Genomic DNA, 23,896 nt, shown 5'->3' on the forward strand with positions numbered 1-23,896 from the left:
AAAACATATTTTATGATGTACCTAATAAATATAGTTTGATGGTACTATGGTGGATGTTTGTTGCATCAATCCATCAATCTATGAATTTGATAGACTCTTCCTTGATGAAGTTGAGTGCTTGCACCAGTGAAAAGAGATAAAGCTGCTTGCTAGCTACCGGCATTGAGCTTTGACAGCTCTATTTTTATCTTTCCTGAGTGTAGACTCTCAAAGCTCACAATGGAGGTAGCTCCTTGGTCTGATGTAAGTAAGCAACTCTGGTGCAAGCACTCAACTTTATTTGATAGGGGCCAAAGGAGGCAACTCCTTTCTCTCTTCAACGCATGCTTCAATATATGCTTTGGCTTTTTGTCACATGGAGCTATTGACTCCTCTGCAAGAAGCAGTGCCAAGCTGCGAGGCTACTACACATGATGATATAAACTTGAGGAGCTAGCACTAAGGTTGAAACAGTAGGGTGGTGGGTTGGAAACCCTAATACTACTAGGGCCTTGTTTAGTTCTAAAAAAATTTACAAAATGGACACTGTAGCACTTTCGTTTGTATTTGACAAATATTGTTCAATCATAGACTAAATAGGCTCAAAAGATTCGTCTCGCAAACTACAGGTAAACTGTGCAATTAGTTCTTTTATCTATATTCAATGCTTCATACATGTGTCATAAGATTCGATGTGACAGAAAATCTGAAAAATTTTATAAAATTTTTTGGGAACTAAACAAGGCCTAGATATACAAAGATGAGGCAGAGACCAATGGCAGTTAGAGGGTGCCGGCTAGCACAAGCAGCGGCAACAGAGGCTAATAATGAGGGGAGGAAAGCCGAGGCAACACCACTCAACAGATTGCAACCATGGCACTATACTAGCATTCTGAGTTCTCATTTTACCACAAAATTTGCAAATATCAGAGAGGAGGCTTAGCCATGCACATTTGTTGTTAAAAGTATTGATGACCATTGGATGAATATTTATGGTAGCATGCAACATCCCCTGTTGTCGTTTCATCCTGCATAAACGGACAATCAAGACTGATATGAACGTATCGAGGCCATGTTGAAGTCTTGAGCTTTGAGCTTACGGTAGTCCGGAGCCTCCGGGCAGAGCTCGCAGGCCCGACAGCAATGAAGGACATGTTGCAGCTAGTGAGAATCGGATGGTAGAACCCCTACTGGCTGCATCCACTAAGGTTGTGCCGTCTTGATAATGAAGGACACGAACTTATGAAGCTAAGGATGCATGAGATAAATCAATGGAGGAATCTATAAGTAAACACCAAGCATGGATTGAATAGAAGAGACTGGGGGTATATAGGACTCCTCATCTGTCCAGAAGATTACAATGGCAGGATATAAAGAGATAACACACATTAGTGGGATGTGGACGGAAAGATAATGAGAGTATTCAAATTAATTAACTTGCATGCATCAGGAGATATTAAAAGTCACTCCAGCTTGCGGCCACCACAACATTTGGAGCATGGGTGGCTCGTTCATGAAGTGACACGTCTTCGTAACTTTTGCAAAAAGATCCCTCGACTTTTAGATATCAACCCGCCATCCAATATGTCTTCTCTAACACAGTGATCGTGTTTGGATATCTTATATTTGGGAATCTTATGTAAATTTGCTCACATTTTGCAAACCACCCCCTGAAAACAGTGCGAAGACCCCCGCAACCAAACCCTACCGCAGCCGTTTGTCTCTTTTCTCGGTCTCTCTTCTTTCTTTCCCTCCTTACCGCCGCCGCCGCCTCCATGACCTCTCCTCGTCGTGCCGCCTCCATGCCAGCATGATGGACGAGCAGACCTCCTTCACGCGTGCAGAGGACCAAAGGAGGGTTCCCACACGGTAGCGCCGGCCTCCCTCGTCCCCTGTTGAAGACAACGTCCATCGTGGAGATCCCACACTGTGGCGCGGCCGTGCAACAGCCCCTTTGAGTGCCACCAACGTGAAGCAGGTGACCCTACCGTTATTCTTCTTCCTCTTCTCTCATATTTGCGTCTCATCTTCACTTTTCTCTTTCAGATCTGGCAAGTACAGGACAACCTGAGGTAGCGGAGGACTAGCCAAATCTTCCATGAGCAGACTCCGTTGCGGATGGTTTGGGTGGGTGGTGGTGTGCGGCGCCGCCGCCTGCGCCAGCGCCTGAGGGTGATCCTCCAGCTACCGTCCTGCCGCCGGGTGAGGGGGCCTGAGATGGCCTTCTTCGACGTCGAGACCTCCATGCCGCAGCGGGCGGACCAGGGCTACGCGCTGCTTGAGTTCGGTGCCGTACTCGTCTGCCCGCGCAGGCTCGTCGAGGTCGCCTCCTACGCCACGCTCGTCCGCCCCGCCGACCCGGTCTCCGCCGTCTCGGCGGCCTCCGTGCGCTGCAACGGCATCACAAGGGACGCCGTGTCTGGGGCGCCGCCGTTCCGTGACGTCGCCGACGCAGTCTATGACCTCCTCAACGGTGAGCTGCTTTTTCCCCCACGCCGTGATTCGCTCCCTTGTTCGGTTCCATCCTATCTTCAGTTGCTTGCAATTGTTCATGGATCGATTAATTAATTAATTAATTAATTAATTAGGGATACGAACCGCACATGGACAGAAATGGCCACATTCGTTGCATTGCTTTTATGGTGTAGGGAACTGCTTTTATGGTGTAGGGAACTGTTCTCATCCTAGCCTCATGGACGAAAGTCAAGGAATGGCCTTCTTCTAATGAATGCTATAACTTACTTATAATTGATCTTCTTGTTTCTGGAATTGAAATCATGTAAGCAAGTTATTTAATCATTACAAATCATGTTCCTGGAATTCAAATCATGTTCACATTTGTCATTAGTTGAAAGGAATCATTGGAGCATAATCTATCTGATAGCAGTATCTTGTTATTGTACAAACCTAATCTTTTCATGAAGAAGCTGCACTGAAATACCTCCTCTGAACTCTTGACAGGGCGGGTCTGGGCAGGGCACAACATTGTGAGGTACCATAACTTGTTTGTGGTACCATGGACGGATGCTTAGATGTTTAGGCTGTGCACTCTGAGATAGACATTTAGATTCTGTATGATAGTCATTTAGATTAACATGCTGCAGTGTGTTCTATTTTGATTTATGAGCTGTTCGAATGAATATGATCTAATTTTGCATCCTCATATGTTCAGATGTTACTTCTGGATTTGTAGACATTTTTATACTGCTCTAGCTGTTGTGTGGTAAGAGTGTTCTCCATATCTAAATTTACAAACTCATAGATGCCACTGTGTAGTTCTATCTAGCGATGGAGCGATAAGAATGAATGCTTTTCTGTATGAAATAATTCTATATAAAATATGCTTATTCTATTGTGTGTGATGTCCGTTTTCAGGATACATGCAGGTTTGCTGTTTGGACCTCACGCTTCATCAATAATTTTGTTTTGTGCAAGTCTGTATAGCAAGGATGTTTATTGTCTTGATGTGAAAGTGAAATTGACTTTTTGAAGAAATAAACATAAGGCCCATAGTTGCTTACGAGTTTGAGAAATTACTGATTTGCAGATTCTGTAATGTCAAGACATCTCGAACACCCCTCCACCGAATCTTGATGAGCCTTCCAATATTGCTCAAATTATTGCCTCATGGGGCCTTGAATATATAGTTATCACGAGTGTTGACATGGACGATTTGCCTGATTAGGGCAGTGGTCACTTTGCTGAAACAGTACAGAAGTTAAAGGCTTTTTTACAAGAAGAAGTTAAAGGCTTTGAAGCCAGAAATGCTTATTGAAGCACTCGGTAAGAGACATGTTGCTCACCGTATGCTTGGTTACTTGCATATTAGCGCGGAGTTGATCATCGGCCCTGTCAAATTAGCGCATTAACCATTCTATTTTCTGTATCCTTACTACTAATTTTTCAGTACCTGATTTCTGTGGAGATACAAGCTGTGTAGAGAAGGTTGCAACTTCTGGATTGCATGTTTTTGTGCACAATATTGAAACAGTGGAAGAGCTTCAAAGAAATGTCCGAGACTACCATGCAAATTTTAAAAAATCTATAGATGTTCTGAAAATGGCAAAAGAGTATGCTCTTCCTGGTACCCTTATAAATACATAAATAATACTGGGTTGTGGGGAGACTCCAGATCAGGTTATTAGCACCTTGGAAAAGGTGTGGGCTGCTGGTGTTGACGTTATAACATTTGGTCGGTACATGAGGCCATCAAAACGTCACATGCCTGTTTCTGAGTATGTTACACCTCAGCTGTCGAGAAGTATCGGGCCCTTGGTGTTGAAATGGTATGCCTATGTATAGGCTTCGACCCTGAGTTGATGAATTTCAGATACACCATTTTGTCTGTGAGGCTGTAATCGATAAGGAATAAAAAAAAGTTTGTGATGCTATCTATGTCATTCCTCTTTGTTAGTTATTTTAACTTTGCTTTTGTTACACTCAACCATGTGCTAATAAAGATGTATTTCGCATTATATGGCTTAGTAAAACATCCTATGCACTAACTGTTTTCTATTTAGTAGTACTTGATTTAATAATAATCAAAAGAACACTTCTAACAAGCACTAAATAATTAATTTATCACTGTATAAACAGTCTTGAAATAAAAATGTTTTTATAGTCATGCGCGATGTGCTCAATAAAATTCTTTGGTTTACTCTAGCAACCAATTTCATGATGTTTGGTACATCGTCAGAGGGTAGTACACATTTCATAAGTCTGCTTGGTAGGAACTATTATTGACATATTATTGGTTTTTGTCATCCTTCTCTTTTGGAGTGCTTTATGTCAAACTTTGAAACACAATCCATTTGTGCTTTTTCTTTAGGAAATGAATCATCTATGCTATTTCTCTCTAGAAATGTAAGAAGCAATTCTGTATGGACTTGGTTCTATGATGAACATGTTGAAATTCAAGATCCAAGTAGAATAGTCATGAGAAGTGAAGAAAGTAACAAGTTTCTGCTGAATGAGACTTGAGAGAGGATTGTATTGTATATTATATTTATATATTGTTCCAACTTGAGAGTTGATTGTAATTGCAGAACATGTATGGATCTTATTTATTTATTTATTTATTATTTTATTGCTCACACATAACAAACAAAATAATCTTGTTCTTTAAATCACGATAGGGCGCCCAAGGGCGCTAGATGTTCTAGTGTTTATGAAAGGAATCAACTATTTGGACGTGATCCCTTAGTGATGGGGATTATTGCACTTGGTGGGATGTGGGCGTTGGGGTTGAGTGCGTGGGAGAACCATTGAGAGAGTAAAAGTAGCATTAACGATTGGAGGAAAAACAACATAATGATGGTAAAAGTAGCATTAACGATTGGAGGAAAAACAACATAATGGACCATCATGTCAAATGGTGATGACATGACATGCTGTGGAGTGAGCTTTGGAGAAAATAATTGGCTAGTGGGTATGAGCTATATAGTTATATTAGATTTCAATTCTTTAATATATAGGGATTAAATTGAATGGATGATTGTCTTTAATTTTCATTCTCTGAGCCACTATGAACTTGCGTTCTAAAAGATTATTTTAGTATAAAATTTAAAAATATTATATAACTATGTGTGCTATTTTTTCTTATCTTGTCATATTAAAATGCAACGGATCTAGTGCAAACTCATCTTCCGTGCAACTGCAAACTGTGTAAACTCTAATCTGGACCACATGATGTTGATCCAAGGGGCACGGAGAGATTGATAATTTTGCACTTAACCGTCCGCTCTTAATCACACTTTTACAAATCCCTCCTTCCACCTCTCTCATGCGCCCCTTTGGATCAACATCCAGCGGTCTATATTAGAGTTTGCACAGTTCGCTCCCTTGATCCAGCGGCCCATATTAGAGTTTGCAGAGGAGATGAGTTTGCGCTTGATACCATATTAAAATGGCGTTATGTTTCACCTAGGATCCACGAAAAATCCTGACTCCGCCGCTGCCCAAGTCGTTCCAGGCACATCGCCCACATGGTGTTCTTCTTCCGGTCACAGCCGCATCTCCACGTCCGCCGCTGCGCTGACCACGCATACTGCTGCGTCGTATGGCAACACCACCATGGCGCCTAGCAGAACCAGAATCAAATCCTTCAACATCGACAACGTTATGGTCGTCAGAATGCATTTTTCTAATGACACTTATCCATTTAAGAAGGTTACAAGACGCATATATCCTCACTTTACTTATCTATTAATATTTTTTGCAACAATTTTATCCAACAAGGTTTATAGATTTCCATGCAGCCCGCAGCCCGGCGGCCCGGCACGGGGCACGGTTTTTCGGCCCGGCCCAAGCACGGCACGGCCCGTAGGCAACCGGGCCCGGGCTGGCACGGCACGGCGGCACAGGCCGTGCCTGGGCCGCCTATCGAGCCCGCGGGTGAGCACGGCCCGGCACGGCCTTTTTAAGGAGGCACGGCGACGGCCCGCCCCGCACCCCCCCGCTGCCCCGCACCCCCGCGCGGCCGCGCCCCGCCCCGCACCCCGCCCCCAGTATAAATTCGATGCGGACGGGGGACGGGTGCCCTAACCCTAATCCCCACCCCACCCCACCCGCAGCGCAGCCGCAGCCGCCGCTCCCTGGCCATTCCGCACTCAGCACTCACCTCGGCACCTCGCCTCGCCTCGCTCCCTCGCCTGCGCCAACATCGTCGACCTCGACTCCGGTGACCTCCATAGGACCGCAGCCGCCTCTCGACGCTCACGATTGGCTGTGCTGGACGTCGGCACGGCGGCCCGTTGCCGTCTTCTTCCACGACTCCGGTGACCGCACGTCACCTTCGACCTTCCTGAGCTTCCTCTTTGCAGTTTGCCTCTACATCCTCCCTCTCCAGCTCTCCTTCCCATCTCCCCTATCTAGATCCTGGTGATATGTGAGTTTGTTCTCTGTTGTCCGTCCGTCCTAGTCTGTCCTCCGCCACTGCTCGCCGTCGTTGACAGTGTATCGTTGTCTTCTTCTCTCTCTCTCTGGCCTCTGTTACGGCATCCTATCCGGCACCGGGCTCCGGTTGCGTAGGTACACTGAAACCCTAACCCTAATCGCCTAACCCTAACTTTTCGTTTCCTCTTTTTTGTGTTTTCTAATCTTTGTCTTTTCTTTGCAGGTCGGTAGCCGATGCTGCGTCCTCTAGCTGCGATCTAGAGCGAGCAAGGCGGCCACCCGCACCGTCGAGGTACGAGGCTGGAAGGATGGCTGAAGATGAGGGCATGCTGCCTCCTGGCCTTGCCCCAGAGGGTGAGAACGACGACGACATTGCTGACGGTGCTGCTGCTTTATTTGGCATCGATCTTGTGGATGGGGACGGTTCTGGTGCCCCTGTCCACATCGATCTGGAGGGCGACGGTAGCGGAGGAGTGGGAGGACCGACAGCAACGGTAGACTCTGCTCCTTCTGTTGCTGGTAAACCTAAAGGTTCTGGTAAGCGCAAATCTCCTGTCTGGGCTGATTTTGATGAGATACAAGAGGAGATAGATGGTAAACCTACTGTTGTTAAGGCTGTTTGTAAGATGTGCAAAACTACTTTGTCTGCAAGATCAGCCGCTGGCACTGGTCATTTAATAAGGCATCAAAAATCATGTAAAATGAAAACTGACCAACGTGCTAGGGTTCAGTCTAGGCTTTCATACAATCCTGATGGCTCTATTTATAACTGGGATTACAAACCTGAAGTTGCTAGAATTGAAACTGCTAGGCTGATTGCTAGACTTGATCTTCCTTTATGTATTGGCGAGTCTGATGCTTTTGAAGAATACATTGTTAAAGCTCATAACCCTAGGTTTGTAAAGGTCTCAAGGCAGACCACTACTAGAGATCTTGCTAAGTTGTTTAATGAACGTCGTAATGCAATTAGAAACAATATCTTGTCTGGTGCCTCTTCTATTTCATTGACTTCAGACATTTGGTCTGGCAATGCAAAAGAAGACTACACTAATAGTGTAGTTGCTCATTATGTCAATTCTGATTGGGAGTTGTGTAAGAAGGTAATTGGTCTTAGATTGGTTGAGTCAAGGCACACTGGTGAATACATTGCTGAAAAAGTTGCTTGTGTGATTCAAGAATTTGGTTTGCTTGATAAGATTATGGCTATTACTCTTGATAATGCTTCTTCTAATACTAAAGCCATGGAAACCTTAAATCCTATGTTTGCTGGTTATCTTGGTTCTGAACCTGCACCAACTGATAAAGATCCTAATGCTAGGAAGTACCATCTTATACATCAACGTTGTGCATGCCATATTATTAATCTCATAGTTAAATCTGGCTTAAAAAGAATCAAATCCTACCTTGAGGACTTTAGAACTGCTATTATTTTCTTGAATTCTTCTAATACTAGAATTGCATCTTTTAAAAGGTACTGCCAATGTGAAGGTCTTAGACCTAGAAAATTTGGTGTAGACATGGATGTTAGATGGAATGCTACATACTTGATGCTTCAACACTTGATGCCATATAAAGAGCCATTTACTGCTTTCATTAATACAAATTATGGTAAAACATTGTTAACTACAAAACACTGGAAGGTAGCTGCAAAAATGCTTGAGTTTCTTGAGATTTTTTATGATGCAACTGTTTCTTTGTCTGGTGTTTATTACCCAACTAGCCCACTAGTGATGCACAATCTTATAGAAATTATCTCTCACATGGATGAATCTGAAAAAGATACTGATATGTTCCCTATTGTCTACCCTATGAAACTTAAGTATCTAAAATATTGGAAAGACATACCTTTGCTATATTCATTTGCATTTGTTCTTGATCCTAGAGCTAAAATGAGAGGCCTGTTTAATGTTCTTCAAATAATGCAAGAAAAAACAGGTAATGATTACACTGCTTACTATGCTAAAGTTAGAACTGAGCTGTTCAAACTGTTTAACAAATATGATGAGAAGTATGGGTCTTCAAGGACTCAAAGGAGATCCACTCTGCCTGGGCCAACCACTGGTAAGAAAAAGAATCCCTGGGAGGTTGTTTTTGGAGGCCCTGGAGCCTCTGGTGTTGTTGGACCTGCTCCTTCCTCTGTCCCAACTTCTTCTGCCGCACCCTGTGTATGTGAGCTATCTGCATATCTGGACTGTGACAATGTCACTGCATATGTGCAAGACTTTGACTTGCTTCTCTGGTGGAAAGACCACAAGCTTACATTTCCAGTTCTGTCTATCATGGCAAAAGATATTTTCTCTATTCCTGTCTCCACTGTGTCTTCAGAATCTTGTTTCAGCTTATCAGGCAGGATCATCGAGGAGCGGCGCCGACGACTACTACCTGAACATGTGGAGATGCTTGCTTGCATCAAAGACTGGGAGCTCGGTGATAGAAGGCTTCAACACTCTGCTGGCAGCCAAGATCTTGCAGATTCCTTTGAGAATTTGTACCTTGATGTTCCTGAAGATCAAGGTGGATCTGGTAATGCTAGCACATCTGCTGCAACTCCTAGTGGTTCTGTGTCTGTGGCTTCTGCTCCTGGTCCTAGTGTTGCTGGTTCTTGAGAATTAGAGTTGGGAGTTGAGAGTGTTTAAGTGAGACTGAGACTCTGAGAGGTTGAGGGGTACTTATGACTGACTGTGAGTTTGTGATGTATCTGTGAACCTTTGAACATTTTCATTATATAAGAGCTGTGCTGCACTCTTTTTCCCTTTCTGGGGTTTCTCACAAGGGTGAGTTTTATCCAGAAAGGTTTTTAATGAGGCAGCATTGCACACAGCTCATTTTCTTTTAACTTGTGTGCTCTTTGTTCTGTGTTGTGTTATAATCTTGATGAAATGATGAGTTGATTGAGGCATTTTGAATTACTTGGGCCATGGGCCGGCACGGCACGTTTTTTTTTCGTGCTGCTCGGGCCGAGCACGGCCCGAATTCGGCCCGTGGGCCCGTGCTTGGGCCGAAGGCCAAGCCCGCAGGCTGCTGAGGCACGGCACGGCAGGCACGCGGGCCAATCCGGCACGGCACGCTGCGGGCCGTGCCTAGCCCGGGCCCGTGCCGGGTCGGGCCGTGCTGGCCCGCTGGCCATCTATAACAAGGTTTCAACTAATCATGGAGATAATCTTTACACCTAAGATTTAAACATGCAATAGCTAATAGCTAGTTAACTAATTTTTAGCTCCAGCTAACGATTACCCTTAGCCCATTAAATCAGCCCTAAACAACAGAAAGCAACCTAACACAACTGGTGACGCAGGCAATCTACATGTGACAGAACATGCTCAAATTGATCTCTATAAAAAAAATAAGGTGACAACACCACCTCCGAACTTCTGTTTCAAGACCACAAAATTAAAATAAAAGTGAAATATAACATCAAAACAAGAGGGATTCATAATAGTACATCACAATTGATCTACCTGTCGAGAAATCAACATAAACTTCACAACTATTTCTACATTGTTATTTTATCAGGAAAGGAAGCTGCAACAGCATCTTTACTACAGCAACATGGATCTTCGACCGAGAACTTCATGCTCAGGGATCTAACACCGTGACTTCCTCATAACTGTCCTCTTATCTCTTTCTTTGATCCTTTTGTACAAAAAGCATTTATACTCAGTTCAATGCCACGTCACTGGTATTCTCAGGCACGTGCATTTCCTAAAAGAGAAAAATGATGATACAACTGCGACACTTGTCACAGTTAACTGCCACCCTTCTGCTTGAGGGTAATCTTGTCTCCTAAGCTCAGTGCAATTCCCTGGGTCTTGCTCCTTATCCGGATGTAACCACTGAGCTTGCCATCATGTTGCTTCTCAATGCTGATGTTCACCAAAGCATCCTCTCCAAACACACTCTTTGCATAAAGATTAGCAGCAAGGAAACCACATTCTCCGTCTAGTGCAGACCTGATGTCAAACAAAGGGTTAGAAGTTCAGAGAACAAGCAAATATTTTTGGTAGAAATTCACCGAATTCACCATGCCAAACACATCTGCTCAAAGCTAAACGGCAAAACTTCTACAAATTTCAGCTAACTCAATTAATTCACCATCTAATTGTACAAAAAAACATAAAGTCCATCTCTTGCTATTTTGGAAAAATAAAACTATGAGCGATAGTTGAAGGTGGTATATCAACAACTTGAGAAAGGTTTGTTTGGGAAGTTACATTTCTCCAAGTCCAAGGTCAGATGATTTTATTTGTACTTAGTCTACAAACAAAAAATACTTGGCATTGAGGTAGAAGCTAGATCGATAATAAATTAGCCTGTCAATTTCAGCACAGTAGCTGAAGAATCTAACCTCTGAAAATTTCCATATGCACTCTTCCATGCATGACTTAACTAGTGATTATGGATTTAAAAGTGAAAACAGTTCTACATGCCTAAGATAATATAGATAAAATTAAAGATATAGTGAAGTAGAAATAAATATATTCGCAGGTCAACATGAATGACCAGTTTTCTGAACTTACGGTGGTGTCAGACACTTCATGTTTGTTGACTTGATAATGTGATTCAAAAATTCCTTCTCATCCTGAATCACAGTGTTCACTGCCACCTGATAAACAAGAAACAACAAGTCTTAGCAAAAGAAGTTACACCAATCACAAAGATGGTTTTCCCAGACATAACAGAAAAGAGCATGGCAGAAAAAATTAAATCAATTCCAGATTCACCAGGGCAGGTCACTAACAATACACAAAGCAACTGAATAAATCAAATTCGACATGGTGCAAAAAAATATGGAACACCATCCTATGTGGCTGCTCACAGGGATATATTCCTAAGAAAATTTTGATAAAAACATATAAGATTTCAAACTAAAACATATTTTTTCTCCCGTCCATTTGCATAAAAGAAACTATCTATTTTGCATGAAAAATGACTAGAGAAATCACAAACTGAAAGAATTTTAGTTTTATATATCCACAGTTGCTGAAAGCTTTTCTGCAGGGTACTATTGGTAGCAGTAGACTAACAGCAATAATATAGACCAAGTAATGCTAATGACTTCTGCATAGATCTATGGCCCCATGGGGATAACAATAGTTCATAAAATTTGGAATCAATTTTATAAATGGTTCTAAACAGCTTTAGAAGGCCGCTGCTAAATGTCTTAACCCGCTATTTAAACCTTATGTGCTAGTATAAAACTGAGTATAAAGGAGACTACAATTTAAGAACAGATAACATCTTGGCATCTTGCCAAAACAAAGATTTCAAACTGTAATGTACAGAGAAGCATGTTACCTTATTTTCCCATTCAAATTCTGCCCACATGTTCCGGAAAGTAACATCAGCGCACGTAGCAGGTGAGATGTAATCCATGATGTCAATGTGAATATCATTTAGGACAACCACTGATCGTTCCATCACATTTGAAGTCTCATAAACTATGTTGCCAAATATAACTCCAGTCTCTGTTGATGAAACCTTGATATTAGCACGGATCTGTTTGCTAGACTCAGGAGCCAAGGTGTAGTTCTGAGGGCGATCAACAAGTTTGAGGTCTCCCATTGTAGCCAATTCCAAGCACAAGTTCTGAAGTGTCTCCTTTGTACGGTTAATGACAGTAACATCAAGTACAATGTCATAATGGTGAACTGTTACAAATGCTTCAGCATACACAGGATCACTGAAACCAGTCAATTGAAGAATGCGGTTGAGCTTGTTTGCATCATCTGCATCCTTAGTAAACCCACCAGTTGCAGCCTTCAAATCATCGTGCACCTCATCTTCCAACTCAAGCTGGCTCATGCCCTATGACAACAAAATAGCATGCTTTTAATAACTGAATGTGCAAATGTGAAGGCCACACTAAAAGTGGCAAGGTATCATCCAAGACAATACAGTTACGCAACACCACACTTATGGCATGCATTGCCATATTAAACATTAAGAACAGACCTTAGTCACACCACACATGAACAATTTGTGGTCAACTTGTGCATCTACCTTAACATGCAATTTAACTATCATCACACGCACAACAGTTCAAAAAATTATTTGGCTTTATCTCTACCAAAGAAGATGTGATTTTCCTTCTCCCAAACAAAAGTTTACTAGCTTATTACCTCCTGAAGGATCAACATGACTTAAACTATGGACCAGAGTTTAAATCAAACAGGACCATGAATTCAATGGAACAACAGCAGAAAGTTCGAGCATACATACATTTACCATGCAAACATTGCACACCATAAAATCACAAGAGCATGAAAAAGGCTTGCTCATGACTTTACAGAACAAAGTATTGCATGAGATGACAATGCAAGCAGAGATAGATAGATGTGTGTCAGCCGTGACAAATTATTGCTTCAGGGAAGCGAGGGGATTTCATACAAGTTATTGTTTATAAATTATAAGTTGGCGTACTCTTAAAGACTGAAAATTATAAACTTAAAATAGGTTGTAAGACAACGTAGGAACAGAAACTGCAGATGGCAGATGTTTTTATCACTCTAGTGTCAGATCCCATTCTAAACTTTTTTTTTACTTGTAAAATGAATGAACATCACTGTTGGATGCAGTATAGAGTAGCATTTTATATTCTAGATAACAAGAATTTAATTCTGACCACATCAACAAATTGGCCACAGCACTAAGCCAATCATCATCTTAATGCACTATTGAGACAATATTATCGAAACTAATATCGGTTCAACAAAGAAAATATTGGCATTTCTATAAGTGAAAATGCAACAAGAGAGCTATTTTTCTCACCTTCCTGCTCTTCAGGTGGTAAAAATCAATAAGATCATCTGGCTGGGCATGAGAGATCTGTGCCTTTGCCTTCATCTCCTCTGTCTCCCTGAACTGCTTCTCTGCAAGCATTTTCGCAAAGCTCTGTCTGCATGACTGCAACCAAATCTTCCTGACATCATCACCAGTATTGCAAAGCAATCTCAAACACAGCACAATCCTATCATATGAATCATTATCGATCGGGTGGGGAAGGTAAGAAGACTGGCCCAGCTGCAGAATCGATGTCATGATCAGCAATGCTCCAGTGCAAGCCTTGTTTGATTCAACCTTAGATGGCTGCACTTCTTCCAGCCTCAACACAAGCTTGGTCAGGGTACATGCAACAACAGCAGCCAGGAAGAAGTCACCTGACAGAATGAGTGATCTGAGGTTCAGGGTTGATGCTAATGACCCAGGAGCAACTGATGGAGTTGAAATGGTCTCAGTAGCAGCGCTCTGTGTGGCATAGGTACCATCTGCAAGAACAACAGGCCGCCTGGAAGATACAGTGACAGAGTTCACCACCGCCTGGGCTGGCTTGGCGGAATCTGTTGCCTCCCCTTCATCAGAGACAGTGTAAAATGGTAGATCCCCAAGACATTGTTTAATGGTAGCAATAGCGCTTTCAACCTCTGAAAGAGAGAGGGAGTACTCCCCAAGGATCCAGAGAGCACATGAGCAGACCCGGGATGCCCGAATCTGATAGAATGTATCAATCAGCCTTTGGATCATGGAAACACGCAGCTTCGGATTGGTCTCAATGATCTCACGGACAAACAGCACAACATCAACAGCTGCAGCAACATTGGTGTCACCAAGAAAGTCCATGAGGAGGTGCACTACAGACCCAGCCACCTCTGGGTACTCAACAGCGCAGGCATGGATGGCCTGCACCAGCATCTGGCGGTACTCGCCACCCTTCTCGAGGTCTCCGGCCTGCGTCTTGACCACCTCCTTCTTCAGATAAAGCACCACCTCCTCGACATTACGCGGGGTGAGCAGATCAAGCACTAAATCAAGAACCTTCCTCTTGACATCTAAGTTGGGGCTGGCCAGTGCACGAAGCACATCCATCACCACCCCCACCATGACATCCCGGTGCGAGATGCGGAGCTCGTTGAGGCGATCCAGGAGAATGAGCTTCACATTGTTGTCACTCTGGGACGAGAGCAACTGGCAGTAGGTGTTGGCAGCGGCTCGCACGGCCGTGGGCGCCGAAGAGAGTGACACCAGGGCGCCAGCACATTCATAAACAACCGCAGTGCTGGGCGTGGAGAGCAGCGAGGTAATGATGGTGATATACCTTCCCTTGTTGGCGCGGTTCTGGGATCGGCAGACCTTGCGGATGAGATCCACAACGGCCATCTGCAGCAGATCGGGCCACTCAGCGACTCGGTCGGCGTTGGAGAGCAGGTAGGCGACGGCGCGGTCCTGTGCGCAGGCGCAGAGCATGAGGAATGCGTTCCTCCGCGCGGACGCGTCCTGCTCAGAGGCGAGGAACCGCTCGACGAGCTCCGGGGCGTCGGGGATGAGCTGGTCGCCATGCGGGAGGCGGTAGATGGCGGAAACCGCGGAGACGGCGTGCCTCCTGATGAAGTGGTGCCTGTGCTCGAGGTTGGCGAGCACGGACGGGACGAGCGGCTCGAGCACCTCGGGCTCGGAGAGCCTGCAGAGGAACCGCAGCGTGACGCCGCGGATGTACTCGTTGGGGCTCTGGAGGTTGTTGCGGAGGTTCTGGCAGATGAGGATCATCTCCGGCAGGGCGCGGCCGGCCGGATCCCGGCGGTCAATGATCTCGAGGTAGAGGAGGAGGAGCTTCTGCACGGTGTGGTCCTCGGAGGGGAGCACGTAGCGGACGATGGTGATGAAGAGCTGCGGGAGGGTCTCGCCGTTGAGGAGGAGCGAGATGGCGCGGCGCATGGCGTCGGCCTTGGCGGGGCCGTCGCTGCCCTCCAGATCCGCCTTGATCTCGTTGGCCATCGCGGCGGAGCCCTTGTCGAAGTGGACCAGGAGAGAGCATGGCTTCTCCATGGCGGATCTGCGGCGGGGAGGCGGTGGTGGCTGGATCTGGCGCAGGCGGCGGCGGCGGATCGGGATCTGGGAGGGAGGGATGGGAGTGGGAGGGGAGAGGAGGAGGAGAGAGAGTGAACGGTGAGATGTGGGTCTTCTCTTTCCGTCGGTTTTAAGGTTCGGATGGACCGTGCTGTTTGGTGCGCCTTGTTCGTTCGATGGCTGGTGATCTTGGGCCGAGATAACTAACGGATCTCTTTAACGTTTGAGGTCTGAGCCCAAGTATTACGTTCCGCAAAGGCCCATATCATTTCGCACTACCCTTCCATTTCAGCCAGCCCGAGTCCGCGAATATTCTCAGCTTTCTTTTTCTTTCTCATCTCATCTCATCTCATCTCTATCTTTAACTCTATCTCTACATAGTACAATTCATGCACCAAACCAGACCATTTCATTGGGCCACATCGTCTAACATCTTTCTTGTCTGGTGAAAAAAAATAATTTAGCTAGGGTGCAATTTTCGTTTGCATTTGATAATTATTGTTCAATCATGAACTAACTGGGCTCAAAAGATTCGTCTCGCAAATTACAGACAAACAGTTATAGTTTCTAAAATTTTTCAAGATTCACCATCACATCGAATATTTGAACATATACATAGAACATTAACTATAGATTAAAAAATAATTAATTACACCGTTTGCCTATAATTTACGAAATAAATCTTTTGAATTTAATTAGTTCATAATTGAATAATAATTACCAAATACAAACTAAAATACTATAGCGGTTAAAAGCCAAAACTTTTCCTCAACTAAACAAAATGTAACACAAATTTTCCCCAACTAAACAAGATGTAACACCATCTAGCATTTCAACGTGGCTTGCACACAACTCCGGTTTCAAAAAAACCTTCCTGAAGTCCTCTCGGAACTCGGAAGTCTCGAGTCCAGATCAGGTCTTGTTTAGTTGCAAAAAAATTTATAAAATGACAACCGTAGTATTTTCGTCTGTATTTACCAAATATTATTTAATCGTACTAACTAGGTTTAAAATATTTATCTCATAAATTATATATAAATTATATAATTAGTTATTTTCTAATCTATATTTAATATTTTATATATGTGCTGTAAAATTTGATGTACCAAAAAAACTGAAAAATTTTGTAATTTTTTTAAAAAAACAAGGCCTCAGAAGAGAAAGCTCAAGCCGAGGCGCGGCGCAGGTGCGTGCGGGTTCGGGGCAGGTTCCAATACCGTTGCATGACCGCTGGCTGCTCCCTGGCCGGAATCGGCAGCGCCAAGCGTGTGCTCTGCTCTGCTTTTGTGGGGAAGAACAAACCTCGTAGGAGCGAGGGGCACACGGACGCGCGCTATGACGTGCGGGGCTGCGGCGCGACGAATCACGGGCCGCACGCTATGACGCGTGGCGCTGCGGCACATTGAATCATGGCCCAGCGTTACGGCCAGACCGATGTGTACTAAGGCCAGTCTTAATGGGGTTTCATTAGAGTTTCATGCACATTAAATATGCTGATGTGGCGCTATATTAATGAAGAGAGAGATGATAAGAGTTTCATGGGAGTAGAGAGAGTTTCATCCCCATGAAACTCCTATGCACTGTTTCCAACATATTGATGTGTTGGAAACTGTGTCATGAAACTCCCATTGAGGATGACCTAAGGTCTCAATACATATTTCATGGAAGTGTCATGCATATTAAATAGGGTATCACATAAGCAAAATTGCTGACTTGGCAGGGTCATTAAATGAAGAAGTTTCATCAGATGAGAGAGGAGTTTCATCCACATGAAACTCATGTGGCTCGGTTACCTTGTTTATAGTCTTGGTAACTGTGTCATGAAACTATGCATTAAGACTGGCCTAAAAATTACAAAAGTTTATAAAAATCTTCGTCACATCAAATCTTAATGCATATATATAGAGCATTGAATATAAATAAAAAAATAAGTAATCGCACAATTTATTTATAAATTGCGAGACGGATCTTTTAAGCTAAGTTAGTCCATAATTAGACAATATTTGTCACATACAAACGAAAGTGCTATAGTATCAAAATCTAAAAAAATTGCATCTAAACAAGATTTGATTGAGACCTTATTGTTTCCTAGGTAAAAGTTTTTAGACATTGTAACACTTTTGTTTATAAGTGGCAACTATTCTCTCCGTCCCCGAAAACTTTAACTCTTAAGATCCGTGTCGGTCAAATTTTTTTAACTTTGACCAATTTTATAGAAAAGAGCATCAATATCTATGACATAAAATAAGTATTGTGGGGGTATAAACCCCTATACCCTCATGGGCCTATATGGGCCGCACCATCAGAGGTGGCTCGGCCCACAGGATGAAGACGTGCGGCGCACGACTGGTCGGCGTGCACCGCAAGGCTACAAGATATTGTACCAAATAGGATACTTTGCTTGTAACTCTGTCCCTTCACGATATATAAGGAGGGGCAGGGGTCCCCTAGAGGACAAGTCATATACATACGATTCTCTCAACACAAATCAATACAACCAGACGCAGGACGTAGGTATTACGCCAACTCGGCGGCCGAACCTGGATAAAAAGCTTGTCCGAGTCTTGCGTCACCATCGAGTTCGTAGTTTGCGCACCGTCTACCGATAAACTACTACCGTGGGTATACCCCAAGGTAGACTGCCGACCAGCTTTCGTCGACAGTGGCGCGCCAGGTAGGGGGTGTGCGTACAGCTTCCCAGACGAACAAGATGGGAAATTTATTCATCAACATCAACCACGGTGACTCGCTTCCGGCGGCAAGCATCTTTGGGCAGCACGTTACAGCGTGAAGATCTCGATTGACGTGTCATTGGGCCCTGGCGGCGGCGTACCAAGGAGCAACTCGACCATTGCTGACCGGATCCGACACGATCCAATCTGGTTCATGATCGACGACATCCAACCAAACTAAGGAAGGGCAACGTACATCTTGAGCCATGCAAGATAATCACCCGTATTGGTGACATGGATAAAGCTTGCATGGGCCATCATACCATGCATGCATCAAACCGGAGGTTCTCATCAAAATCAAGGGGTTATGCAAAGCTAACGGCGCTGGACCATGGCAAACTTCGAATCGATGCAGCATCAAGGTCTCCAGTGTTTAATCACTTCCGTGTTGTCGACTCAGCTTGTTATCATCTGATCCTGTAATGCGATGAAGCCACAAGATCCAATCTATGCAAAACTAAGCAGCATCAAGCACGCACAACGATGAGGTGCACCGCACGTGTGAGATTGGGCCTGTTTAGAGGCGAGTTTGACTCCAACCTTGAGCTGATGCAGACTCCGACACCAAATATATCACAAGAGGTAGACTCTGAGTTTGATTCCAACCTTGAGCTGGTGCAAGTCAGCGATCTATAACATAAGCACATACGCCAAACAAGCGGCCGGCGACAGGATTCCGTTACGACGAGCGGCAAACTGTGGTCACGATCACGAAGATGGCAAGCGCAAATATGATCGTCAGCCTGTTGACAATAGCAATCGTCTACGACTTTAATACATATTCATCCAAGCTGTCAACAAGCTGCTCGGCCTACTTAATCAGACTATTGCCACGTCGCAATTATGATCGTCGCGAAGAACGGCGCTACGACAACCGTGACTACTGTCATGATAACAAGTCAAAAAGCCCGAGGGCCAGACAATTTTGTCGCCACCGACCAGACTTTCGTCCAAAGATAAGTGCACTTCTAATATTTTATTTATTTTTGGCATAATATTTTTAATATTATTATTCTTCAAAACAACTTTTTTAGCCGACTAGTTTTTTCTCCTACACGAGCTTTCCAGAGCCGGTACTGTCTCCGACTCCTCCCTACACGTGCACGAGATCCGCCCTCTACGTTCCGGGTGGTCGGCAGTAGCTCTCTGACGTGGCTGACAATCCTACGCGTGCTTAGGTTCCGCACCTCATGCTGGTTGTTGGCTAGACCAGAGCTGGTACAAGCTCTAGGATGAATTAACTACTCGTGCTAATTTTATAACAAAAAATCTAAAACTTATCTTAGTACTGATTTTTTTATCTAAAGGTTATTTATACATCATGTACTACCAATTCTTTATATTTATTTTTCAGGAGTTTGGCCCAGTCGACAAGCTACGCTTGGAGACTCGTCGACTATTCCCTACGCTGTGCCCGGGGACTGCTCCGACCACCGAGCACGTTTACGTTCCCAACCACGCTCGGAGACTTGTCGGCTACTCTCTATGCTGTGCTCGAAGACTGTGCCGACCACCGAGCACGTTTACGTTCCCAACCACGCTCGGGGACTTGTCCACCGGTCCCTACGCCGTGCTCGGGGACTGTGCCGACCACCGAGCACTATACGCTCGGGGACTGTTCGACCAGCTTACCAATTTGAGAATTCGGGGACTGTACCGACCACCGAGCACTATACGCTCGGGGACTGGTCGACCAGCCCACCAATTTGAGAATTCGGGGACTGTACCGACCACCGAGCGTTATATGCTCGGGGATTGGTCGATTAGTCTATTCAATTGCAGACGGACTGGTAAATTCAACTTTTTAGACCTTGCTACAAGGCTCATACTTCGCCTTCCAGCAAGCTCGGGGACTACATCGGTACGATGCATCTGGTGATGCATCTCAGTTTTAGAATTTCTTTGAGAACTTTTCTTTTGACCCTGGCACCACGTGCCTACGTCACCTACTGCCAGGCTCGGGGACTAAGTGGGCACACTTCACCTTGCGGTGAATATGCTTGCTTTTTAAAAGACTATACTTTTCAGAAAAGTAAAGTGGGCACACTTCACCAGGAAAGAAATCTTTTTTGATTAAGAGCACCATGCATTGTTCGAACAACCTGCTTCTTCGATGTCAATGTTGATCAACTGTCTTTTGAGTTGGTCAAAATACCGTTGCAATTGTTTGGGCGACTTTCCTGCTTATTGAAGACGTCAAGCCTCACTGATCGAAGAAGCTCAAGACGGCGTGTTACATCACAATACATGGTGCTCGGGGACTAGCTGTGGGGGTATAAACCCCTATACCCTCATGGGCCTATATGGGCCGCACCATCAGAGGTGGCTCGGCCCACAGGATGAAGACGTGCACCGCAAGGCTACAAGATATTGTACCAAATAGGATACTTTGCTTGTAACTCTGTCCCTTCACGATATATAAGGAGGGGCAGGGGTCCCCTAGAGGACAAGTCATATACATACGATTCTCTCAACACAAATCAATACAACCAGACGCAGGACGTAGGTATTACGCCAACTCGGCGGCCGAACCTGGATAAAAAGCTTGTCCGAGTCTTGCGTCACCATCGAGTTCGTAGTTTGCGCACCGTCTACCGATAAACTACTACCGTGGGTATACCCCAAGGTAGACTGCCGACCAGCTTTCGTCGACAAGTATCTTATAAAAAAATATATTCTATGATAAATCTAATGGTATTAATTTGATATTTCGTTTTTTTCTATAAATTTGGTCAAAGTTTTAAAAGTTTGACTTAGAACAACTCTAGAAGTTGTAGTTTTCAGGGACAGAGGGTGTATTGTCCAACCATTGATTAACTAGGCTCAAAAGATTCATCTCGTAAATTACAAGCAAACTATACAATTAATTATTTTTTATCTATATTTAATGCTCATGCAAGATTCGATTTGATGGAGAATCTTGAAAAGTTTTTAGATTTTGGAGTGAACTAAGGCCTAGTTTACTTTAAAAAAAAATCCGTCTTATCGAATCTTACGGCATATACATGGAGCATTAAATATCGATAAAAAAAATAAGTTGCAAAATTTTTTACAAAATAGATATTGTAGCACTTTCATTTGTATTTGATAAATATTTTCCAATAATAGACTAACTAGACTCAAAAAATTTGTCTTGTAAATTATGGATGAACTGTGCAATTAGTTATTTTTTAATCTATATTTAATGCTTTATACATATGTCGAAAAATTCAATGTAACAAAAAAACATGAAAATATTTGTAAAATTTGTAAAAAACTAAACAAGGGCCTAGGCCTAAACAAGGCCGGGGTTGTACCAAAAATCCGGCTGCCGCCACCATGTGCTTCCGCGCCCGCCGACGTCACTTGTTTACTTCCATTTTTTTTTACAAAATAGACATATATCACATTCATTTAAATTTAATAAATATTGTTCAATTATAAAATAATTAGGTTTAAAAAATTCGTCCAGTAATAACATATAAACTGTACAATTAGTTATTTCTTTTAGTTATATTTAATGCTTATATGTTATAAGATTTTACGTGATGAAGAATTTAAAATTTTATGTATTTTTTCTTTTACTATAAACAAGGGGTCTGTTTGGTTTCTCTTGCTAAATTTTAGCTAGCTAAAATTATTTTAGCTACTCTTGGGTAACTAATAGAACTAAACTATTTTAGCTCCTTTTAATCAATATGTTTGGAACTTTAGCTACTAAAGTGACTAAAATTTAGCTAGCTAATTTAGTTGGTGGAACCGGGCCAAGGCCTGAGTCGCAGACCCTCCGCGTGTGAGCTCTTGCGCCACCTGTCCGCACGCACGTGCGCTCAGCAGGCCACCTGGCGCCGGGCCGAGTGCGACTGAGCCACGGTCGCAGGCTCGCAGCGTGCTCTACTCTGTTGCGGCTAGCTCGGTGATGACGTATGCTAAGGTTTGATGTGATGACAATGAATTGTTTATATACTATGTTTATGGTTTACAAAATGACATAATATATTTATGAAAATAAAATGTATATAAAATACTTTCTTAGTGTTGGGACAGCCGAAATATCGTGTTGCATTAAACAATTAGAAGTTGGTGGATGTTTAATGATACGGTGCAGCTCTCTCTAGTTCATGGATGGTGGATGGTAATGCTATGAACTGGATGTTCGACTCATCGGACATCTCGCCCCGCACCAGCGTCTTCACTTCTTTTGCTTCTGTTCGCACCGTTGTCTTTTCTTTTTCTCTGCTCGTCTCCTCTGTTTTTTCTCTATTGACATCCACACTACTACTCCGCTTCTTCTCTTGTCGCTTTTCTGCGCGTTCTCCACGCCACCACCGGAGATAAGGGCCCTTGCACCCGCGAGCTCACAGCACCCCCTGCCCGTTCTCCCTTCCTCCGTTCATCCCTTGCCCACCGTGACCTCCATGCATGAGCCCACTATCTCTGTGACTCTGCTCCCACATCTCACTGAAGATGAGGACGACGACAGGGGCTCCAACAAGATAGTTCGCGAAGGGATCTCGATTTGAGACATGTTCCTCCTTCTCTGGATCTGGATCTGAGGCTTCCTCCTTCTCCTCCACCACCACCGGCACCTCCTCTCTCTCTCTCTCTCTCTCTCTCGATCTAAGAGATGTGGTGGTGGTTAGGGTTTCGACGAGGTGTCGGGGTTCAGCTCTCGTGCGTGTTGCAAATGTGTTCTCTGGTTGTTACAGTATGTTTTCATATGATGTTGCAGCAGGTTAGGGTTTCGGTGAGCTCTCGGCTTGAGATTTCGCAGTTTGTTGCAATAGTTCTTTTTAGATGTTGCAGTAGGTTTTAGTCATTATTGCAATACTGCTTTTGATTTGTTGTTTCAATTACTTTAATATGCATGTTGTTGTAGTTGTTGCGTATATGTTGCAATTTTTGTTTGGGTGTTGTTGCAGTAGTATGTTCATTGTGTTTCAGCAACCGTAGCCAAATGTTCCAGCTGTTTTTTCTTTGTTTGTTGTAATAATATATTCAAGATATTTTAACTTCATCATTCTAATGTTGGAGCTGTCGTCCTTTTTTGATGTTGTATTTCTATATGTTTATGATGTTTTCAACTACTGCAATCTATTGTTGCAGTAGTTTATCGGGCGTTATTGCAATATCACGTTTATGGTGTTTCAGTTACTTCACCTTATTGTTGTAGCGGCAAATGGAAGGGGAGGTTGCAAGTTGGAGGATGAGCTGGCAATGGGCAGAGGTGCTAGGGGGCCGAAGAGGTTTGGGTCGGGCTCCTTGCGTTCTTTGTGCGGGGCGAGTAGGGGTGGGTTCACATCTCTACTTTTCTTTTTTATTTTTTTGTAGGGGGGCGGGAGGAGATGAGTACGGAGACCTGGCGTCCGCATGTTAGCGCCCGGATCGGACGTCCGGGCGCTAGCAGTTCCGATGCATCCCTAAATAATGTAATGACTAGTAAATCTAAATATTCTTTAGAAACCATTAAT

The 23,896-nt window shown here is 43.8% G+C and overlaps 2 protein-coding genes across 8 annotated transcripts; one reads left to right on the top strand and one right to left on the bottom strand.

Annotated features, from left to right (window-relative positions):
• Positions 1,668 to 4,454, top strand: LOC8078122 (protein NEN1). Of its 7 annotated transcripts, none has more exons than XR_002450768.1 (5): positions 1,668 to 1,957; positions 2,026 to 2,452; positions 2,941 to 2,971; positions 3,527 to 3,762; positions 3,887 to 4,454. XR_002450768.1 is itself a non-coding variant. In XM_021455302.1 (4 exons), exons 2-4 carry the CDS (start codon positions 2,098 to 2,100, stop codon positions 3,624 to 3,626), a joined length of 486 nt encoding a protein of 161 aa, XP_021310977.1. In that variant the 5' UTR covers positions 1,668 to 1,957; positions 2,026 to 2,097; the 3' UTR covers positions 3,627 to 4,454. The 7 variants fall into 7 exon arrangements, 4 of the variants coding, with proteins under 4 accessions (XP_021310977.1, XP_002455471.2, XP_021310978.1 ...); XR_002450767.1 differs by having other exon boundaries at positions 3,355 to 3,762; positions 3,887 to 4,406; XR_002450769.1 differs by lacking the exon at positions 2,941 to 2,971.
• On the bottom strand, positions 10,181 to 15,816 carry LOC8054681 (coatomer subunit beta-2). Its single transcript, XM_021455950.1, has 4 exons — positions 13,642 to 15,816; positions 12,169 to 12,678; positions 11,391 to 11,476; positions 10,181 to 10,823 (listed from the first exon to the last, which is right to left on the bottom strand). The coding sequence occupies exons 1-4, from the start codon at positions 15,691 to 15,693 to the stop codon at positions 10,619 to 10,621; spliced, it is 2,853 nt and encodes a 950-aa protein (XP_021311625.1). The 5' UTR covers positions 15,694 to 15,816; the 3' UTR covers positions 10,181 to 10,618.

The sequence above is a fragment of the Sorghum bicolor genome, chromosome 3, assembly GCF_000003195.3.
Source record: "Sorghum bicolor cultivar BTx623 chromosome 3, Sorghum_bicolor_NCBIv3, whole genome shotgun sequence".
Classification (NCBI taxonomy): domain Eukaryota; kingdom Viridiplantae; phylum Streptophyta; class Magnoliopsida; order Poales; family Poaceae; genus Sorghum; species Sorghum bicolor.